The sequence below is a fragment of the Tupaia chinensis genome, unplaced genomic scaffold (assembly GCF_000334495.1).
Source record: "Tupaia chinensis unplaced genomic scaffold, TupChi_1.0 Scaffold000610_1, whole genome shotgun sequence".
Lineage (NCBI taxonomy): Eukaryota > Metazoa > Chordata > Mammalia > Scandentia > Tupaiidae > Tupaia > Tupaia belangeri.
The window spans coordinates 1,769,960-1,788,633 of NW_006160129.1; the positions used below are offsets into that span (position 1 = coordinate 1,769,960).

The 18,674-nt window shown below is 46.0% G+C and overlaps 1 protein-coding gene across 3 annotated transcripts in view; it reads right to left on the minus strand.

The window, feature by feature from the left end:
* COPG2 (coat protein complex I subunit gamma 2) overlaps positions 1 to 18,674 on the minus strand; it is a 159,026-nt gene that overhangs the window by 41,659 nt on the left and 98,693 nt on the right. For all 3 annotated transcript variants that reach the window (XM_006158835.3, XM_027775874.1, XM_027775875.1), the window contains 2 exons: positions 18,401 to 18,540; positions 17,646 to 17,817 (listed from right to left, as the gene is read on the minus strand). In XM_006158835.3, coding sequence (XP_006158897.1) covers positions 17,646 to 17,817; positions 18,401 to 18,540 — 312 coding nt within the window. The remainder of the gene's footprint in view (positions 1 to 17,645; positions 17,818 to 18,400; positions 18,541 to 18,674) is intronic.

Below are 18,674 nucleotides of genomic sequence, written 5' to 3' on the forward strand. Positions count from 1 at the left end.
GCAGGAATGAGCCCAGAGGGCACCTGGGAGGAGGATAGTTGGGGTGGGATTTCCTGGCAAGAGCAGGGAGGTGAGAGCCAAGGTCACAGTCCAGGACCAAGGACTCAGGTTGAGGAGTGAGGCTGAGGGGGACAAACTTGGTGACAGAGGAATTTGGGTTGTGTGAGTGTGAGGTTGTCTGCAGGAAGGAAGGGCACAGGGCACTGGGGCCCAACTGCAGGAGAGCATCCTGAATAGATGGGGGCTAAGGAGGGAGCTCAGGAGGAGGTGGGCGGATGTGGTGCCAAGGAAGGGACGCTCTCAGGGTGAGCAGCTAAGTCAAGTGGAGATGGTTTTGTGTGTGTGTGTGTGTGTGTGTGTGTGTGTGTGTGTGTGTGTGTTGGGTGAGGGTGTGGTGCAGAGGCCTGAGTGAGGGCAGAGAACAGACCTGTTGGGGGAATGGGAACAAGAGAGGAGGGTCAGAATTACACATTTCTGAGAGTGTGAAAGAAAGAAGTGAAAGAAAACATGAAAGGTTACAGGAGCCAGGGCTGTGGGAGCCAGAAGGAGGGCACAGTGGGACCTCAGGGACGTAAGTACAGGCTCCTGTGTAGAGTGTCTGGACTGGGGATAGGATGTCGGATGCAAAGATGGACATGGTGGAGCTTAGGGGAGAGTGGCAGGGGGGGAAGGGGGGGCGCACGTGTGAAGGAAGGGAGTGCACACTTGAGAAGACTAGTAAATTCTGCAGGACGATTCACAGATGGTGGCCCAAAGTATGTGGAGGATCAAGGCAGGACAGCAGTTTGCTGTGCCAAAGAGGAGGAGAGCAGGAGAAAGGCTCACTCTGGCCAGGAGCTAGGAGAGCAGTGGAGTTTCACTAGGTGGAGAGCATGACTAGGGAAGGGAGGTACAAAGGACAAGAAGAACCAGAAAGGGCAGACGATGAAGTCCAGTGGCTAAGTGAGTGGAGGCATGTAAGAGGTTCAGAGCATGCACTGTGCCAAGGGAGGCAACACAAGGACCATGCAGGAAGGAGGGAGGAGACAAAAAGTCCAGGAAGGGGCAGTGTACATGAGAAACCCATGCAGCAGAGGAAGCATGACATAGGTACTGCAAGCATGTAAGGAAGTAGAGGTGGTAGGAAGCCAAAGGGGAATGATGGTGTAGAAGTAATGGCATCTCAGAAATGCAAGGACCCCCATGTCCAGGAAGACTGTGGTGAGATGGTGAAAGATCTGGGAAGATGATTCCTGAGAGGAAAAGACTGTCCAAAATAGCAGAACTAAGGAGGTAGAATGGTCGGTAAGTTCAGACAGCAGAGGGACACAGATCAGGACACTGGAAATAAGTTGGCAATGGCAGCAGCTCTGAGAGCAGGTCAGGAAGGTAGCAGATACGACGGAACGACTGTAGATTTGATGGGTGATTCAAGTAAGCAGGAGAGTGTGACTAGATGTTGAAATCAAGAGGAGGGTCTCTGTAAGGTCATCATGACAGAAAATGTAATGAGTTGACCCAGCAAGGTTTTAATCTCCTCATGAAGTCTTGAAAGGAGATATTATTAGTCAGCAGCCTTCAGAAAGCAATATGTGAAATGTGAATTGGGTCAGTAGAGTTGAAGGGGAAAGAAAGTGACCGGGACTTGTAAAGCAGGAGAGAACTTTATGGATTAGTGAGGACGTGGCATTGGTTAAGGGGCCAATGTGGAAAAAAGAAGCTAGAACACAGAGTTTGCAAATCGGGCCATCGATAGGTCTCAGGGCATCAGATGGTATGTGTCATGTCAAGGTCAGACCTTAGGCTCAGTGAAGAGAAGAAAAAGCTGGGGCCTTTGCAGTTAGGCACTTGGGAGAAATTGGGGGATAATGTCTAAATGACACCAGTTATGTGGGGAAACTGAACATCACTGCACACAAAGATGGCACCTGGACAGAAATGACTGGCAGGTAATAACCTTAGGACTTGGAGATGGACTCATGTCAACTGAGTCCTGATAGTGACGCAGGAACACAGGGACGCATGGGTGATCAAGCCCATACTCGCAGTGAGACATGGGTTCTTGTCTCAAGCTCAGGAAGAATTAAGAGTCCTGGACACAGAGAGTAGGTATAGCAAAGCAGGGAATTTATTAACAAAGTGGGGAGTTTATGAAAGGAGAGGGAAGGAAAAACAGCTCCCAAGAAGGGAGGGGTTACTGAAAATGGGATGCCAAGGAAGAACCGTGACAAGGGGTTTTTATTTGGGTCAGGAAGATTTGTTGGGACTTGTTCTAGGTGGGACTTATGCACGCATTCCCCTCCTTGGTAGGGACCTCGGTAGGGAGGGACACATGCTGAATGGGTCCAATTATTTTCCTGATTTTAGAATGGGAACCAAAGTTAGGAGATTCTTTGTCTAAAAGCTTTGGGCCATCATTTTAATCTTCCTGGAATGTGATGGGGCATGGAAAAAGCCTTTGGTTTACATCTAGGTCATGCTGCCTAGGTCAGTCACTGAGTTGCCACTGCCTCCATCTGAAAACCTAGCCATTTCATGACTCCATCTAGGTCCATACCCTAACTATATTTTTAGAGTCCCTATCTCCTACCTCATTAGTACCTGAGAGGATAGAACTTCTAGTGTACTAGACATCTTCTACAGAAGGAACAGGGAAGGATGGCATTGGAAGGGGGTGGGGGCTTCTAACCTGGTGTGGTATTATGGTTTACTGCCACAAGGCTTGGTTGGTATTGAGGAGAATACTCTGGGAGCAGGGAGTGGGGCAAGGGGAGGCTTTCTTTTTTTTTTTTTCCCCTTGGTCTGGAGGATTTATCCATGTACTAGAGGGTAGAAAGGTTAAAGAAGATGGAGCGTGGGACCTAGATAAAAAGATTGTCTTCAAGTCTGAACTCAGCTGTGATGTTTATGCAGGAAAAAAGGGGAAGACTGGATGGCCTTCCCAGGTAGTAAGAGGAGAAGGGCAAAAGGCAAGGTGGGGTAGGGTAGAGTGGGGTTGTGCATTCACTGCAGGGCATCCTCCAGGAGGTAAGGAAAGGATGACACTGAGGAAGTACAGTTTGGGAATGTGCTTGGTGGACCAGAGAAGGGAAGAGGAAGGAAGGGTAGGGGCGGGGAGCAAAGGGAAAGGCAGCCTAAGGGAAGGTGGTGGCTGGAATCAATGCAAGATCCAGTTCTGGGATAGCAAGCACTTCCAGAAGAGAAGTTGGGATATGCAAAGAATAGGATGAATCTGAGCAGTGAGAGGAGGTCAACGTGACTCACCCCTGTGGAGAAAAGAAAACTGAATCCAGCAGAGTGACAGGCAGTAGGGAGTGCAGAGAAATGCAGGCCATGCAGAAGAGGATGGCACCTTCCCTTGACCAAGGATGCAAAGAGAAGAAACTTTTCACAAGGGGGAGAGGCCACAAGGAGGAAATGTGAATGTGGATGATGACATATTCCAATGGGAGTTCACCCAGGAAGACAGGCAGAGGAGGAGAAGGTACCCAGGGCTGGAGGGTGGGGACCACAGTGGGTGGAGACAGGCTGGAGAGCAACAGGGGGAATGCGAAGAAGGGGGAGATCCCTGATGTGGATGGAAGCTCAGAGTACTCAGGCTGCCTGCAGGCCTTGGCCCAGGATGGAAATATGGGGCATGAATGGATGGCCATGGGCAGGGAGTAGTGGCTGTTCTGAACCACTTGAATGTTGTTTTAAGGGTACAAATTTGGGCCAGGCTCTACACTACGGATCCGGCAGGGAAAGGTGGGTAGTGGGGACAGGGTTTGATATGGGTCTGGGTGGGGATTTAAAGGGTCGGATGGGAGGGCAAGGTTAACAGAAGGTGGGGTGGGGATGGGGTTGGAATGGGGCTGGGGAGATAGCTCACAAACTTCAGGTGTATAGGAAACCATCCTCTTTATCTGATCTGGTAAATAACTGGATGCTGAATGTCACGAGTGATGAGAGCATGCTGGGAGGGAGTACTACATCCATGCAGAGACAGAAAAGACAGTAGATTCAGATAGGGTGCAAGGTGAAGATAATGGTAAAGCTGTGGTTTCTAAAGAGGAGGAGACATATAAGGACCATATGGGAAAAGGGACAGTAATGAGCACGTGGAGGGAACAGACTGTGGAGGGAATATGCACAGAATGTCTGAGAGACTTGCTGGACTCGGGAGGCCAAAGGGGTCGGCCGGGACGGGTGCTGAAAGAACAGCTCTCGCATGAGTTAGACTGGGGGCAGGTCTTTGTTTACAGTTTAAATATGAAGGTAAGAAGGTGATTCCAAGTGGGCTTACCAAGCCTGCTTGGGGTGGGTGGGTGGAGGAGGCTGAGGTCTCTGAGTAAAGAGTAAAGAGCTAGCAGCTTGAAATGGACAGCAAAGTTCAGGGAGGTGCCCGCCCACAGCAGTGGTTCTCATCCAGGAAGGGAGAGTAGCTTTCTTCCAAAGGGAAGCTGTGGGCATGAACCCAAGAGGGCATATCAGAATATCAGAGGGGTGAACAGTGTTCTGCTCAAATATAATGCTTGCAAATCTAAAATGCAAAGACCACCATAATAAATAAATTGGCCCCTAAAGATGATTCTGATAGGCCACCCTGGTACATGCATCGTCATGTGAGAATCACTGGAAGACAGGGAGATGGAGAGTAGGCAGAGACGAGAGCATGAGTAGTGACCCCCATAAGCTGGGCTGATGGGGGCATCAGAGTCAAGACTGTCAGTCGAGGGATAACAGGTCCTGTCAGCAGGACAGGTGGACAGAGGAATGAATGTAGCCCAGAGGGCACCTGGGAGGAAGATGGCTGGGGGTGGTATTTCCTGGCAAGGGCAGGGAGGTGAGAAAGGACTCAGTGTTTTTTTTTTTTTTTTTTTGGAGAGGTTTTTCGCTATAGGGCACGTGCGCTCACCAGACAGACAGAGAGAGACAGAGAGACAGAAAGCGAGAAATCACCCCCCAGAGGGGATGGTCACGCCGCAATCCTTTCTCCTCCAATCTCCTCTCAGGATCTTGGGCACGCACGCACACGTGCCCGGCATGAGTTTTAGCCACCGGGTCCTGGACGCGAACCGCGGTCGACTATGTGGGAGTCCAGTGACATAGCCATTACGCTAATTGCTGGTTCCCAGAAAGGACTCAATTTTATGAGTGAGGCTGAGAGAAATGTGAAGCCACCCAGGGGAGGCTGGACTGTATGGGGAAGGAGTGGGACAGGGATCAGTGCCCTGCAATGCATCACAGACTCAGTGTTAGAAGGTAAGGTGGGCAGCAAATTGGCATAGGGGGAGAAAGACAGACCCAGGGGGTGGATGGATTATTTTTTGGTAGGTTTCATCCAGAGGACAACTGAGAAGAAAGGTAGATTAGTATAGAGAGTGGCACCTATGTGAGAAAAAGGTTTTAAAATGTGACCACTAGCACTGTGAAAGTCTTGGAGACAAGAAGGAAAGAGACAGGGTTGTGGATGGCCTCAGCAGGTATTGGCAGGGCAAGCACAACAGCAGAGGAACATTCAGTAGATGTAGCCCTATGGGGAAGGGAATGGAAGTAATGGAAGTGAGGAAAGGGTGAAGGATGAAGAAGAGGAGGTGGCAGGACTGCCTGTGGAGTTCTGTGGATTCCTGTTTGATGGAATGGGAAGAGAGAGAAGGAAGAAAGGATGAATGTGAGGGAAAAGGAAAAGCAGTCTCAGGAAAGGTGATGACTAAGATCAATGGAAGATCCAGAGACCCGTGGCAGGAAATGGTTCCAGAAGATGATGTGAGATATGGATGCAAATGGAAATAGTGAGCAGTGAGGCAAGGAGTGCTTGGGCAGCCTGTAAGACTAGGCAAGGGGTTGTGAGGTGGAAACGGGGTGGCCATGGCCAGGGAGGAATGGCTGCTCGTAAAGCCTTGAATGTTGTTTCATGGGCACAAAATTAGGGCCAGGCTCAATACTACGGATCCGGCAGGGATGGGTGGGTAGAGGGGATGGGTTCAGGATGGGTTATGTGTTGGAATGAGGTTCACTGGGTTGGATGGGCAGTCAGGGTTTGTCAGATGGGAGTGGGATGATGGTAGGGTTTGGGGTTCAGGGCTAGGGGAGATGAGTCAAGTTCCATGTATGGATAAAACCATCCTGGGACCAACAGTTAGCGTAATGGTTATGTCGTTGAACTCCCATGTAGTCGACCGTGGTTCGAGTCTCGGACCCGGTGGCTTAGACTCACGCTGGGCGCATGTACACGCGTGCCCAAGATCCTGAGAGGAGAATGGAGGAGAAGGAATTGTGGCGTGGCCAGTCTCCCTGTCTCTCTGGCAAGTACACGAGCCCTATAGCAAAAAAAGCTCTCCAAAAAACAAAACAAAACAAAACAAAAATCCTGTTTAACTGAGCTGGTGGACGAATACATGTTGAGTGTTGGGCGTGATGTATATAAGTAGAGAGGACTACAGAATCTGCTCAGAGAAGAAAGAGACAGCAGCTTCGGGTAGGTGGAAAGTAAAAGAAAGGACTAGTTTTTGAAAACAGTGACAGTCTTGAGGACCAAAACAGAAAGGTAATCCAGGGACTACCTGTAAGGCTTCTAAAAATAAAGGGAGTATTAAAGGAAAAGGGACAGTAGTAATTGCCCAGAGGGCCAAATGAGGGCCAAATATAAGGACACAAAACCAGAGACACACATTGTGTGGGGTACACAAACGATATGGACAGGGACATGCCAAGGAGTAAATAGGGAAAACAATGTGGAGATTCAAGGGAGAGTTCTGGGCCTATATGGGGTGGGAGGGTAGGGCATGGGGGAGTGTTTAAGAGAGAAACATCAACGACACCCAATAGAAAGTGGTATGTGTGCATGAGGGAGTGCAGGGAATACTTGGCCATTGCTGAGCAGTTCTCAACAGAGATAGGGAGAGGAGGGGTTTCACTGAGTGGGGATGTGAAAATGGGCCAAGGAAGGGCTATGAAAACATCAGAAAGGAGAGTAGTTCTTCTGAAAAATATTTTAAAATAAAGCTTAAAAATAAAAAGCTGACCCAAAAAATGATTCTGACAGGTTACCCCAGGGTCCATGCATCCTTGGGTGAGAACCACTGTGGGACAGGGAGATAAAGAGTGAGCAGAGATGGGGGCATTAATTATGACTCCTCTGAGCCAGGCTGATGGAGGCATCAGAGCCAAGACTGTCAGTTGAGGGGAGAACACGTCCTGTCAGCAGGACACATGGATGGACAGAGGAATGAATGTAGCCCAGAGGGCACCTGGGAGGAGGACAGCTGGGGTGGGATTTCCTGGCAAGGGCAGGGAAGTGAGAGCCAAGGTCACGGTCCAGGATTAAGGACTCAGGTTGAGGAGTGAGACTGAGGGGGACAGACGTGGTGACAGAGGAATTTGGGTTGTGTGAGTGTGAGGTTGTCAACAGGAAGGAAGGGCACAGGGCACTGGGGCTCAACTGCAGGAGAGCATCCTGAATAGATGGGGGCTGAGGAGGGAGCTCAGGAGGAGGTGGGAGGATGTGATGCCCAGGAAGGGACACCCTTGGGATGAGTGGCTGAGTCAGGTAGAGATGGTGTGTCTGTGTATGTGTGTATATGTGTGTGTATGTGTGTATATGTGTGTGTACGTCTGTGTGTGTATGTATATGTGTGTGTGTGTGTGTGTGTGTGTGTGTGTGTGAGGTGAGGGTGGGGTGCAGAGGCCTGAGTGATAGCAGAGGGCAGATCTACAGACCTGCTAGGGAATGGGAACAAAGGAAGAGTGTCAGAGGCATACGTTCCTGAAAGTTTTCAGAGGAGTGTTCAAGAAAGAAGTGAAAGGTTATAGGAGCCGGGGCTGTGGGAGCCGGAAGGAGCCCACAGTGGGACCTCAGGGATGTGAGCACGGGCTCCTGTGTGGAGCATGTGGGTTGGGAACAGGACGTCAGACGCAAAGAAGACTGAACATGGTGGAGCTTGGGTGGGAATGGCAGGTGACGAAGGGTGTGTGCACCTGAGAAGACTAGTGAATCCTGAGGGACAATTCTCAGATAGTGGCCAAAGCATGTGGATGGTTAAGGCAGGACAGCAGTTTGCTGTGCCAAAGAGCAAGAGAGCAGAATAAAGGCTCACTCTGGCCAGGAGCAGGGAGAGCAGTCAAGTTTCACCAGGTGGGAGAGCATGACTGGGGTAGGGGGATGCAAAGGGCAAGTAGAACCAGAAAGGGCAGACAATGGAGCCTGGTGGCTAAGTGAGCAGAGGGATGCTGAGAGGATCAGGGCATGCACTGCGCCAATGGAGGCAACGCCAACAGAGGCAACGTAAGGACCATGCAGGGAGGAGGAAAGGGACACACAGAGTCCAGCAAGGGGGAAAAGTGCATTGAGAAACTCATAGAGTAGGAGGAGCATGACACAGGGACTATAAGTGAGGAAGGGGATGTGGGCGGAGGCCAAAGGAGAATGAGGGTACAGTGAGGGTGGTACCTCAGAAACACTGGAGAACCACTGTGTCGATGAAGGTCATAGAAAGATGATAAAAGGCCTACGCCATGACTCCCGAGAGTGTGTCCCATATGGCAGAACTGAGAATGCAGGATTGTTAGGGGTGTGTTCAGACAGCAATGGACTCAGATCAGGATGCTGGGATAAAGAGGCTGGCAATGGTGGCAGCTCTGAGGGAAGGTCAGTATGTTGCTGATGGAAAGATTCCTGAATGAGAGACTGACATGGAGGAGGCAGGGGAGTACAACTGCATTTTGAAGATAAAGAGGAGTGTATCTGGAATGCCACTGTAGGAGAAAATGCAGTGGATGGACTGGGAAAGCTGCCAATCCCCATCCAGTCCAGAAAGAGAGACGCTGGAGTCCAGTGTACAGGAAGGCAATTAAGTGGAGCGAGATGGGTCAGGAGAGTTGAAGGGTAATGAAAGGGGAAGAAGACTTTCAAGAGGAGAGTAAACCTCACAAATCTGTGGGGGCTTCACATTGGTTAAGTGACCTACATGGAAAAGAGGAAGACAGAATACAGAGTACCCAAACAGGCTGTTGGCAGGTTTCAGGGCATTTTGGAGGCACATGAAGTGTTGGCTAGCATCAAGGCCAGATGACAGGCACAGAGCAGAGAAGCAAAAGCCCAGGCTTAGGAGAAAGTTTGAGAAAGCCCAAATGATGTGGGTTAATCAGAAACCATTGCAGGTAACCTTATGACATGGTGATTGACTGACAATGCAAGAATTCAGCTTTGGGCTGACAGACTGGAGGGTCATATGCAACAGACTGACTCAAGAGTGATACAGGGAAATCAGGGCAGGTGGTGGTCGGGGTGGGGCGGGGGATGGCTGTGGCTCTGTACCAGTTGTGTACTAAACTTTAATGCCAGAAGGTAAGGCTGTAATCTGGTGGGAGAAAGCAAGCATGCTTGGGGAAGCTTAGGAGTAGGGTGGAGGCTTTTTCTTCTGAAAGCTGGATCTAGAGGACAAGAGAACAATGGCAAAACAGAATGGAGAGTAGTATCTACACACAGTGAAGGACTTATGTGTGACATGGGTGTGATGGTCACGTGTCCATGAATGAAAGAAGACACAGAGGTAATGTATTCAGCCTCAGTGAGTACTGAGAACACTAATGTGGAGGGCGGGGGGTGATTCACTTCAGGAGGCCCTACTGAGAAAGAGTAGGGGAATGGAAGTAAGGAAAGTAGGACACAATGAAGTGGAGGAGGTGCTGGGATTGAATGTACTTTGTGGAACTTGTTTGGTGGAACTGGAAGAAGGAAGAGGAAGGAAGGGTAGAGTGAGGGAGGCAAAGGGAAAGGCAGCCCAAGGGAAGGTGGTGGCTGAAATCAATGGAAGATCCAGCTCAGGGACAGTAAGCACTTCCAAAAGAGAAGGTGGGATATGCAGAGAATGAGGTGAATCTGAGCAGTGAGAGGAGGTCAACGTGACTCACGCCTGTGGAGAAAAGAAAACTGAATCCAGCAGAATGACAGGCAGTTGGGAGTGCAGAGAAATGCGGGCCATGCAGAAGAGGATGGTGCCTTCCCTTGATCAAGGATACAAAGAGAAGGAACCTTTCACAAGGGGGAGGAGAGGCCACAAGGAGCAAATGTAAATGTGGATGATGACAGATGGCAAGGGGGGTTTGCCCAGAAAGATAGGCAGGGAGGGAGGAGGTACCCAGGGAAGGCTGGAAGGTAGGGTCCATAGTGGGTGGAGATAGACTGGAGAGCAAGAAGGGAAACACAGAGAAGGGAGAGGACCCTGAGGTGGACAGAAGGAGCTCAAGAGTGCTCAGGTGGCCTGCAGGCCAAGGCATGGGATGGAAAAGTGGGACATGGATGGAAAGCCATGTGCAGGGAGGGGCAGCTGCTCTGAACAGCCTGAATGTTGTCACAGAGGTAGAAATTTGGTCCAGGCTCTTTTCTCGTGATCTAGTGGGATGGGTGTGTGGAGGGAATGGGATTCAGGACTGTGTGTGTGTAGGGGCTGACCTCGTTGGATGAGGGGTAGGGCTGGAAGCAGTGGGCATGTCAATGGGGAGATGAGACAAGGAAAGAATGTTACTTAGTTGAGCAGGTAGACAGTTACATGTTGAGCATTGAAGGTGATGAATACAAGCTAGGGAAGACTACTGCATCCACCCAGAGGTGAAAAACAAAGGAGCTTTAGGTAAGTGGGAAGGAAAAGTAAAGGGCTATTTTGTAATAACTAGGGGTGTCATGAAGACCAAGGGAGGATGGCGCTGTAGTGACACCTTGTCATGATTCTAAATTAGGAGGGCTTTTAAAGAAAACAAACGATATGTAAATATCAGAGGGATCAATCTGAGACCAAAGTCGTGAACAGAAAGCATGAGGGCCATCTGGCATGGTGAGCATAATGGGTGCTGGGGAATTATTGTTAGAACAACTTCCTCATGCACATGTGGCTGTGCACTACCCTATGTGAAACACTAAAGTGGGACAGGAATGTGCTGGTTTTACTAGGAGAGTTTGGATTCTATATGGGATGGTGTTGGTGGGGGATATGCTGAAGTCTTGTGTGGGAAGTTTAAGAGCAACCAGTAGAAAACTAGAGGCATGAAATGGACAGTAAAGCCCAGGGAGTAAAGGTGCCTGTCCACAGCAGTGGTTCTTACCCAGGATGGGGGCGGGGGTGGTTTTCACCCGAGTGGGGGGTGTGGGCATGAACCCTAGGGGGGCATATCAGAATATCAGAGGAATGAGCAGTATTCTGCTCAAAAATATTGCTTTTAAATCTTAAAAGCAAAAACCACCATAATAACAATCTGACCCCAACAGATGATTCTGATAGGCCACCCTGGGATTCATGCATCCTCAGGTGAGAATCACTGGGGGGACAGGGAGATGGTGAGTGGGGGGAGATGGAGAGTGGGAGGAGATGGGGGCATGAGTAGTGATCCCTGTAAGCCGGGCTGATGGGGACATCAGAGTCATGACTGTCATTTAGGGGGAGAACACGTCCTGTCAGCAGGACACATGGACCGAATGTAGCCCAGAGGGCACCTGGGAGGAGTATAGCTGGGGTGGGATTTCCTGGCAAGGGCAAGGAAGTGAGAGCCAAGGTCCAGGACCAAGGACTCAGGTTGAGGAGTGAGGCTGAGGGGGACAGACATGGTGACAGAGGAATTTGGGTTGTGTGAGCATGAGGCTGTCCACAGGAAGGAAGGGCACAGGGCACTGGGGCCCAACTGCAGGAGAGCATCCTGAATAGATGGGGGCTGAGGAGGGAGCTCAGGAGGAGGTGGGCAGATGCGGTACCCAGGAAGGGATGCCCTCAGGGTGAGCAGCTGAGTCAGGTAGAAATGCTGTGTGTGTGTGTCGGGTGAGGGTAGGGTGTAGAGGCCTGAGTGAGAGCAGAGTACATCTGCTAGGGAATGGGAACAGGAGGAGGGTCAGAGGCACATGTTCTTGAGAGTTTTCAGAGTATTAAAGGAAGCAATGAATGGAGCCAGGACTGTAGGAGTCAGGACTGTAGGAGCTGGAAAGAGCCCACAGCGGGACCTCAGGGACGTGAACACAGGCTCTTGTGTAGAGTGTGTGGACTGGGGATGGGATGTTGGATGCAAAGATGACTTAACACGATAGACCTTGGGTGGGAGTGGCAGGTGAAGAAGAGAATGAATACTGCCAGAAGATTTGCAGACAATGGCCACAAGCATGTGAAAGGTTAAAGTAGGACAGCAGTTTGCTGTGCAGAGGAGGAGGAGAACACCCTGGCCAGGAGCTGGGAGAGCAGTGAAGTGTGCACAAGGTGGGGGAGTATGCTGAGGGATGGGAGGTGCAAAAAGCAAGAAGAACCTTAAAGGGCAGGCAGTAGAGCCCAGTGGCTAAGAGTGGAGGCATGCTGAAAGGATCATGTTCCCCAAGGGAGGCAATGCAAGGACCATGCAGAAGGAAGAGAGGGAACATGGAGAGTCCAGGGAGGTCCAGTGTGCATGAACAACCCATGGAATAGAAGAAACACAGTGTAGATACTAAAAGCAACAAAAGCTGGAGGAGACCAAAGGAGAATGAGGATATAAAGATAGTGGCACCTTGGAAATGTTGTGGACCACTGTGCCCATGAAGATCATGACAAGGATGATGAAAGGTCTGGGGAGACAACCTCAAAGAGGAAAAGATTACATACTAAATGGCAGAAGATGGTTAGAGGTTCAGGTAGCAAATGGATGCTGGGATAAAGACACTAACAATGGTGGCAGCTCTGAGGGCAATTCAATAATGGAGGACAAATAAATGAAGGAAAAGACTCTAGAGTTCACTGATAAGAAGGAAGCAGGAGAAGTACATCTGGATGTTATGGATGAGATGGAGCATTTCTGGAATGCAACAGTGGTGTTAAGTTTTACTTCTACATACATCATGAAAAGAGACACTGGAGTTGAATAGTAAGGCGGTATGTAGGATATAAGCTGGGTCAGGAAACTAGGGGGAAAAAAATCTGACAAAAGGTGTATAAAAAGGAAGGAACCTCATGAATTTGTGCAGACCTCAGTGTTCATGAGAGCCAACATGGAAAACGAGTAGTACAGAGTTCCCAAATGAGTGCACTGACAGATGTCCAAGGAACATCAGTGGCATGCATGGTATCAAGAACAGACCAAAAGAAAAATATAAAGATAAGTCAGATCATCCTAGCAAGGGTAAATACCTTAAAGTCTTTTGGTAATCATTCAGCTGAATTAGAAAACAGAAAAAGAAGTCAATGTAAAGGGGGGTGGTTAGTAGAGCCTATCTCTAAGTAATGTAGTGGCAGAAGTCACTAGGGGCAGAAGTCACTAGAAGTCACTTTTTTAAACCAAATGGTTAACAGTGTAACATGTGTGAATAGAGTTGGATATAGGTTGAGTTATGTTTAATACAGTTGCTAACAAACTTAGTAGAGGAAAAATGTAATTAGGAATGCTTGAGTTATAAAATAGGTATTGCTGCCCATTTGTAATTGATTTCAAGTATGGAAAAAAGGAAGGCAGAAAAGTATATAAAATAAATTGGTAGAGAATTTAGTGGCTGCCTGAAACTCCATCAGGTAAGCCCTTGATGAATAGGTTGAGTCAGGAGAATAAATGGCCATACACAGATAAATCTGTGCAGTGGAGACTGAAGGAAGAGCATGATCAGCAGTCTAGAGAGTCAGGATTTCTGATCGCCAAGGACACAAGTTCCTACGCTGGAAACTTAAGAGGATGGAAATCCTTTGAGTACTAAGAGGAAACCAAGGAGGAACCTCACACTTATCACATATTGAATCCATTTCAGTGACAGACTGTGAAGAAGGGTTGGTTGGTACCAACTGAGCAGGGTGGTTTTTTCTAAGGCAACAAGGAAATGAGTGGCCATGCCCTGTTAACGTTATGTACTGGAGAGATAGGATCATTCTAAGTAAAAGCAGCAGTAAAGATTAGGGCTTTTGATAATAGGGAAGGAAGAGAATATCCAATAGGATAGGAAGATGGCTTCAAAGGGAATGATAGAAATTTCAATGAGTTTGAGAAAAGGCAGACTGAGTATAAGATGAAACAAGTAGGTAGAAAAGGAGGTCTCAGACTGGGAAGGCTAGCAGCTCTCATAGGTGAGTCAAATCACAGGAATATTGATTTTAAGGTGAGACTAAAACAGATTTCAGTGATAAAAGAAGGGGAAATAGTGATTAACTAATAATTTTCTATCAATTCTGTTTTCATAGGATTTGAGTGAAAATGTGATTAAACACATAGCTTGGAAGAATGAGTTTCATGAAGAGTCATTAAAGTGGGTGGAGGGGAGTCAAAGTAAAAAAATTCTGATGTAAAGCTTTCCTAACTGAAGTTGTAGGTTTAATACAAAATTCCTAGAAGTAATATGATTAACGCCGCACAAAAAATAAGGGATGGAAGTCTAGAGATTCAGAAAAGACCCTTGAGTCCACCAGAGTGCTATGGTAGCTTACATTCAGATGGCATTCCAGTGTAGGCTGAAAGTCAAGAAGTGAATTGTACGGAAGAATCAGGTCTTGTTACATGGCAGGCAGTTTCCCTAATGAAAAACAGAGGAAAGAAACTCATATACATGTACTGTTAAAGCTGGTCTTAGTATGGATGTTTTCTACTGAAGAGATTGTTTCACAATGAGTTCTTTCATTTGTTGAAATGGAATAAGAAACATGATGGAATAAAGCCAGATAGTTCAATGATAAGAGCAATATGGAGAGTAGGATGGTTCTAAATAGGTAGTGGAATAAAATGCTTAATAGGTATGGGAATTAAAGGGGTCCAAAGTGGAAGACAACTGGTAGAATGTTGTATGTATCACATATGTTGTTGCTGGTGCAATAAATATTCAGTGAAAAGAAAGTTGCTGAATAAGGACAGGTGCTCAGAAGGAATGTTACCTTGAAGAGTTTTCTAAAACATAAGGGGTAAAGTAGTAATTTTCTTAATTAGTCAGTCTAATTAAATTGAGACCTATGATGTTGATCACTCTTTCAAGATATTGCCTAAACTTTGAGAGAAGTTGTTACAGTAGTATCTTGATATTGGGTTAAGCCAAATTGTTCGACTAGAGTACATTTATAAAATGGGGAATGGGAAAGTTCAAAGATATAATGAAGAGTGTAATAACTGATGAAACAATTTTCTGAGAGATTGGAGAATGTGTAAACTAAAAGTCTTGATTTTTAGGAGAGAAGGAGAAAGTGGATAGTTCCAGAATTAAACAATAATAGCTTCTGTTTATTGTTTTACTGTGAATGTGGCATCGTGCTAACCACATTACTTACTTTCTTTCATCCTATGACACTCCCAGTAGGCTTACATGGATCAAATGACCTATCCAAGATCAGTCATTGTAGAGCAGGGCCAGAATTTAAGTTCCTATCTGTCTAGTACACCTACATTCCTTTCTATTATGCTACACTGTTTTCAAGCTGAAGAAAATCACAACCAAGAATTTCTAATTTTTGGAGATGTGACAAATAAATCTTGAGATTGATGAAATCTGGGCTACATATGATGGAAAAATGCTAAAATGAAAGAATGGGGTGAAAGACTCTTATATACCATCTATGCCCTTGTATACTACCCTTTATTCACTACATGGCAGAGACTTCAGATTGGCCATAGGCTAACAATTTGAGAATTTCTGACAAAAACTAAAGAATAGAAAGGAGTTTATTTTTAAGCAGGTATAAATTGATGGCTAAGAAAATTTTAGAAGTCCAAGTGTTGAGAGATTTCCTTTCTTTTCTACAAGATGAACTGACAAAGAATTTATAACTATGTCCCAGCACTGATCAGGAAACCCTTTGAGTTTAACACAAAAGAAACATTCTGTAAATGCCAAATTTTCATAAACAAAAATCAAATGAACTATCAATCAAGCAAAAAGAGTCCATAGCCAGCAGACCAAAGGTTAAAACCTCTGGGCTAATTTATAAGATCTGTGTTTTAAAAAGAAATGAACTCCTTTGTGAAGAGGGGCGAGAAAACCTTCCTCTCTTGTGGAAATGCATTTTGTTGTTGTTGTTGTTTTCCTGTACTATATGTAATTTATGTAATTTTAATATTGCTGTTTTGTGTATCTTAGTATTGTGAAACTGTACTTACTGGATTTTGTTAAGACTACTCCCTGGGGCATTAGGCACCTGAGTTATTGGTTATCAAAGTGAAACTGGGGAAATGGGAGGACCGAGTACTCTCAATTGAGAAGGGTTTGATTCTTCAATGGGTTCAGCATTTTACTTCCTCTGAAATTAAGTGGCAAAGTAATGGCATCCTTTAAAAAACATAAACTTGATGAGACGTATTAAAGAAGTTAGTGAATAAAACTAGCTTTACTAAAGAGTAAAGCCAACTTAATTACTGGCTAGTGGGCACAATTCAAACAAATCCAACTAGAGAGAAACAGACCAGGAGAGAAAGTGAAACTACAAAGAAATTAAAACTAGAGAAACCTCACAAAGGGATAAAGGAGGTAATTAAAGGTGAAAGCCAGATGGCCTAAAGCTCAAAGGAGAAACATAGGAGGCCAGATAGGAAAGTGCCTTCCTACCCAGGGGTTTGTGGTCCCAGTAGAACTGCACTCCCTCTCTACAGGAGAAGTGCCGTTCCACCCAGGGCCAGAAGGAACAACCTGGGGTTCAGACCCAGCAATGGTGCCAACTTGAATCTACCTCGTGCTAGAGTCTGAGTAGCCTGGTCTATCACCCAACTCAGATAAGATTGGGCAGTGGCTCCCAGGAATCAACATCTGCAAAGGGAGTTAGGAGAGGGGCTAAAGAAAGCAGGTTAAGCCCCAAATGTAACTGAATGATGACCAGGGATAACTATTTCCTAGTACTTTTATGATTTCTTGTAACTCTGTAACTTCCCCAATATTTGTTAATTTTGTTAACCTCTGTTTTTCCTGTACTTACTAGTAGTAAAAATTGTTCAAAACGTAAATGTGATGTGTGTGATTATTTCTGTGAAAACTGGGTTATAGCTGTGAATATTCTATAGTGAATATGGGAAGGACTCAGGTGGGAAAATGGGGAAAAGAAAGCAAGTACAACAAATACCTGACATACATAGTAAAAGGTAACAAGATCTTCGTAAACCCTCAAATTTGTAAATACTACTATCAGTACAAGCAGCTGGTTCTTTTTAGGAGTATTCCCTAAGATTTATATGCAGCCTTTGAGTACATAGATGCACACAAAGACTGTATATAAATCAAGTAGAGAATTAAGAAGATGGTGGTTGGCAAAACCAAGTGGTCTAAGACATACTCTCAGAAGCCAGCCTTAATGCTACAGGAGCTCCCAAAATGATGCCAGTCATTTAAAATGCCAGTACTCTACTACATAACCAAGTTTTTCCAGGGAGCCCTGGAAAGTAGATACATGATCTTTCACAGTAGACATCAAGTATATGAACCCTCACTAGGTGGTTACATCGTTCTAACAAACCCCAAGTTCCTTCTGGGTTATCACTGTGTATATTCCATTTCTCTTTAAAGATTAAATGTGCAGCAGATATTACTCAGACTTAGTTTTAAGATTACTATTTCTATAGCAGTAACCAAGTTTCTAAGTAAATAAATAAATAAATATTATCACTACATTAAACTCTGAAAAGAACCACATTCCAGAATGCAAAGCAGTTGTTCTGACATTTTAAGGGCTCAAGAGGTAATGCATTTTTAATTACATAAGTAGCTCCTCCCTCTTGTGGGTTAGTACCTGCTGTAGGATCATCATCAGGCAAACGAACAAGGGTATAACATATTCCTGGTTGATTGTAAGTGAGGCTCGGGGCTGGGATACAACACAGCACTTCATGGGAATCAGATGGTTCCATCTGCACTGTCACTTTCTCCAGTAGCTGGTCATTGAGAGTGTTGGTACAGTCAAACTAAAAAAGCCAGCAAATTAAAAAGTTGTAAAGGATCAGAAGTATTTTCAAGCAAGTTGTTCCTTCCCACTCATAACTCAGCTCTGTACCTTCTGTACTTCTGAACTCACTGTTCCTTCACTCTCTAAATAGCACTGTAGGTCTCTTGCTACATTTTCTTTAGGCAACTGGCATAGCCTTATTCTAAAGGATTTTTTGTTTATATTCAATCTTTCCTCTTTCCTAAGATTGAGCTCTGCCAAACAATATGGTAGAAGTCTGATGGCTGTCAAATCCAAGTTCTCTGAACAAACAAGTTAATATATCCTACTGTTAAATGATGATTTTAAAACATAGGTAATACTTTTTGTTGTTCAACTTCTTCAGACATTTCAGTTTTATGTTCTTTTATACTTGAACTATCAAGAATTATCCATGGTAATGAAGGGATCTCTATAGCACTGTATTAGGAAAGAAAACCTGAAGTGCTGCCAACTTAATTCCCTATAAAAGGAACTAGAACCAAAAGGGGAACTGAGATTTGTCTCAGAACACACCAGTTTATATTTAAAGTCCCTGTAGGAGCCAAAGATACTTATCTCACCTGAAACACAATGTGATTTGTAAATACATGCTTGATACAGCGAACAAAATATTCCGTCTCTGCTTCTGTAAGTTGAACAGGCTCAGAAGACTTGAACAAGGGCCCAATATTCATAAACTCAGGAATGGCAGCCAATTGTTCTATCAAGGAAAAATGGAGAGAGAAGGAAGAAAGTAAGTTATAAAAAAGACAGGGAAAGACTGATCTGGATGCCTAAATTGTTTTATTTTCCATAGCCTTAGTAATAGTTGAACACTCAATATGTTCCCAAGCA